The sequence below is a fragment of the Stegastes partitus genome, unplaced genomic scaffold (genome assembly GCF_000690725.1).
Source record: "Stegastes partitus isolate 25-593 unplaced genomic scaffold, Stegastes_partitus-1.0.2 Scaffold1633, whole genome shotgun sequence".
Lineage (NCBI taxonomy): Eukaryota > Metazoa > Chordata > Actinopteri > Pomacentridae > Stegastes > Stegastes partitus.
The window spans coordinates 37,797-41,504 of NW_007579364.1; the positions used below are offsets into that span (position 1 = coordinate 37,797).

General features: G+C 44.7%; 1 protein-coding gene across 3 annotated transcripts in view; it reads right to left on the reverse strand.

Moving 5' to 3' along the window:
- srgap1a (SLIT-ROBO Rho GTPase activating protein 1a) overlaps window positions 1-3,708 on the reverse strand; it is an 86,933-nt gene that overhangs the window by 30,788 nt on the left and 52,437 nt on the right. For all 3 annotated transcript variants that reach the window (XM_008301131.1, XM_008301130.1, XM_008301132.1), the window contains exons 7-8: window positions 2,328-2,549; window positions 1,664-1,765 (exon numbers count right to left, since the gene is read on the reverse strand). In XM_008301131.1, the coding sequence (XP_008299353.1) occupies window positions 1,664-1,765; window positions 2,328-2,549 (324 nt within the window). The remainder of the gene's footprint in view (window positions 1-1,663; window positions 1,766-2,327; window positions 2,550-3,708) is intronic.

Below are 3,708 nucleotides of genomic sequence, written 5' to 3' on the forward strand. Positions count from 1 at the left end.
CACAAATCCCATCCTGATTTGTGAGAGTTCAGCACAGCGTCTGTAAATCCAGTCTCTTGTGATATTAAGTCTACAGCGATGTAAAGCAGCAGCTCCTCGTGTTGGGAGGTTATTACCAGGAAATAACAGCTTCTGCATGATGAGTTTTAAGTTATTCTACTTAAGATTTTTTTAATAAAATCAGACTCCATTTGCTAACGTACTTCTTGGTGCATCCTGCAGGGACGGCGCACACTTACAACCTATTGATAGGGTTAGCCCACAGCCCTGGGCAGGCTCAGAATAAACAATAAATACGATATACATAAAATAATCCTTCAGCGTGAGATGATGAATAAAATCAGTATTAATTAATAAAGGTAATTATCTGTGGGGACAATGTTGAGAGAAACCTTGAGGCTGAATGTAAACACTAGAAAATAAAAACACACCGTTGATAGCACTGATAAATGCAATTTTCCTGCAAAACCCTCCTGAGGTGTTCACATTCTGTCTCTACCTCCCAGTGCAGAAGCTTTAGCTGCCGGTCCATCACACACCAAGCATCAGCCACAACAATAAAACCTCTGACAGGTGAAGTAAAACCTCTCGTTGCAGAGCAGCGTCCTGCTGGGAAACCTTGGACGCTGCTTTGACATTTACGATCTACTAAAACGAACCCAAACAACTGTTATCCCACCGATATCCTTCACCTGACTGGTTCCTCTTCTATATATGTAAATCAAACTAAATGCAGCTTCACAATAAAAGCATTCAACTGTTATTGAAAAGGATTATTATCACCTACACGTTTCTGGCAGCAGGTTTAAATACTGAACGAGTAAACCAAAGTGGACCCTTCCAACTCCTACACCTGGTGTTCTGGCAGTAGTTCTGCTCGGGGCTGTTTTCTGCCACCAGGACCTGTAGAACTAAACTACAAGCAGCAGCAACCACAGGCTGATTAATCAAGACTGTTAACTTCCCAAAGTCTGCCTGATCCATCACTGGCCGTTCACGTGGATGCATTTTCACTCAGTTTCACTAAAGACTTGACAACTTGATCAGAAGGAATATGAAACTGCACCGTGAACAGGGAGGGAGCTGAGTGACGCGCTCCTACGTGTCTTTGTAAAAGGATAAAAGAAATAAAAGGCAGTGATGTGGAGGGAGAGAAGCAAAGAGGGAAATGCAGCGAGCGCTCACGGAGGGGAAGCAGGTCAGACGTGATGCGAGAGCCCGTCTGATGGATGCGACTGCACTCTGTGAGCTGGCACAAGTCACATTAAAACAATAGAGCCCGAGAAGCAAAGATGCACCTCCGATGTCAAAAAAAAAAGAACGGCACAGGACAGGTTTGTGCAAATAAAAGCAGAAAGTGAATTCTACCGGTGGGAGCAAAAGATGGAGGCTTCACAGAGAGGGTTTGATGGCTACCTGCAGGGCATGAGAGAGGAAAACAGGCAGTGAGCCGATTCTTCAGAGATCGACTATTTTCTGTCTCACCTTGGATGACTTCTGGCTGAAGTTAACTTTCTCTGCTCGCTTTAATTCTCTGCAATTATCAGCCCACGAAAAGCAGAAAAACAAAACCGTCTGCCAGGCAGCACAACTGGAGCTAAAGAGAGTAAACCCCGCCCCGCAAATAACCGGTGGTTTCAAAGTATTTGTGCTGCTATTTCACCTCTTCGTTCTCGATCTTCAGAGTAGCCAGGCGGGACTGGAGCTGCTGGAACCTCAGGATGAGCTCCCCGTTCACCGGCGGCTGCACTGACACATGACACACCTGGAGGAGAGAGAAGACACACCGTCACCCACGACAACCTGAGACCTCAACCTATCATGGGGCCGAGGTTCAAACAGGATGCAGCCGTTCAGATTCTTCCTGAATTGCAGGCAAACCACAGCGACTTCTGCCAAACGAATCCAGACAGCCACACAACAACAGCTAGTAAACAGACATGATATCAGCGGAGTGCCAGCCAAACAGTAAAACTTAACACATGTTGGGCTACATGACTGCCGGGAGAGGAATAACACATGATTTGTCAAATTCAGTGCCCCATAAAACCTGAGCCGGCAGCCCAGACGCAGTAAAAAGCTGCACTGAAGCCACTGAATATCAGACCTCATTAAGTCTGAGACTTTTTTTAATAAACTCCAAATTTCCTTCGGTGTATCTGCAGCTCAACACGGCTGGAGAACCAAACACTTTTGTTTCTCTAAATATAGTTTTGATCATTTTTAGTGTCCCTGGAAACAATCATCCATTTAACTGGAAACCCCACCACACATGCACAGTTATTAGATATGATCACCGTAGCATCACTGCTAACCGCGCTACGTACTTCGTCTCCCATGTGAGGTTGGAACTCAAACTTCGCCGGCGGGCAGAAAGCTGTGGGGTACATCTCCATGAACCTCTGACGGTCGCTTCGCGGGTCCAGACTGTCCACAGCATTTTCAATAATGTCAAGACCCTCGTGCCGGGACGTTTCCAGGTTGTATTCTGCCGACAGGTAGGTCCGCAGGGCCCGATTCAGGCTGGCATGGTAGCCCAGATCGCAGCACTGGATGGAGGAGAAGAGGGTTACTGATGGTAGAGATTCAGGGAAAATAATAATAATATAAACCGAAGATAGCTTTTAGGAGATCTAATGAAGAAGCTTTTTCTTTTTCTAATCAGTGTGTGGTGTCCAATACGCACTGCTACAGGTCATAATGCTAAAGAAAGGTACTTGGGATAAGGTGTCATCAGGTAGCGGCTCAGACTGTTTGCAGCACATGCAGCAGAGCATCCATCATAGCTGAGCAGGTATCAGAGTCCAACAGTGTCTTCACAGGAGGTTGCTCACTAGTTTGTTAAAAACACTGCTGGGAACAATCAACTACTCCGTCCTCATCCATTTAAAAATAATAATATTAATAATTGTTTACAGGATGCATATATCTGCATATAAAAAACAAAATATCTGCCAAAATGTTGATATCAGAATGTTTCACACCATAAAAACTCACCAGTGCCAAAAATCCAGCATCCACCAGATACCAAATATCATCCCAATAACTCTGGACCAGGACTGCAGTAACTGATTCATCTGTCATCCATGCTGTCGATATTAGTTTGTCAAAAAAAAGAATAAAAATGTCTGTTCTAGCTTCCTACAGCCCAAACTGACCAACATCCTGCAGAACTTTGGTGTTTTTATCACAACAAAGCTCGGTGGATTTTCTCCAACTGATTTCTCCTTACAGCTGATCTGATGCTGTGTGAGGCGTCAATAACACCATCAGCTCAAAACAAACTCTGATTTCTCAGCACTGAGTCAAACTCCTGGATGTAAATAAATGACTGGTCCAGTACGAGGCCGAAAACGCTAAAGTTTGTTTTGTAAATAAGACAAATTTCCATAGAAACGTTCCAGCAGAACTGCCTCCGTGTTACACAACCTGAGCGCTACCTCCAGGATCTGCTGCTGATTTTTAACAACTAGAACCTTGGCCAAGGTCTCTGCTCGGAAGACACACAAGCCCCAGGCACACACAAACACACAAATACAAACACACACACACACACACACACAAACCCAAAATGGCCTGAAGGTTCTGCAAACACGATGCCACCACCAGTCTGCTGCTTGTACACTTTGTTTTCCAACTATAAAAAGTCTCTTCATCAATAAACAAATGTGTTTGAGCCTGAACACACACTGCATCCCACACACACCA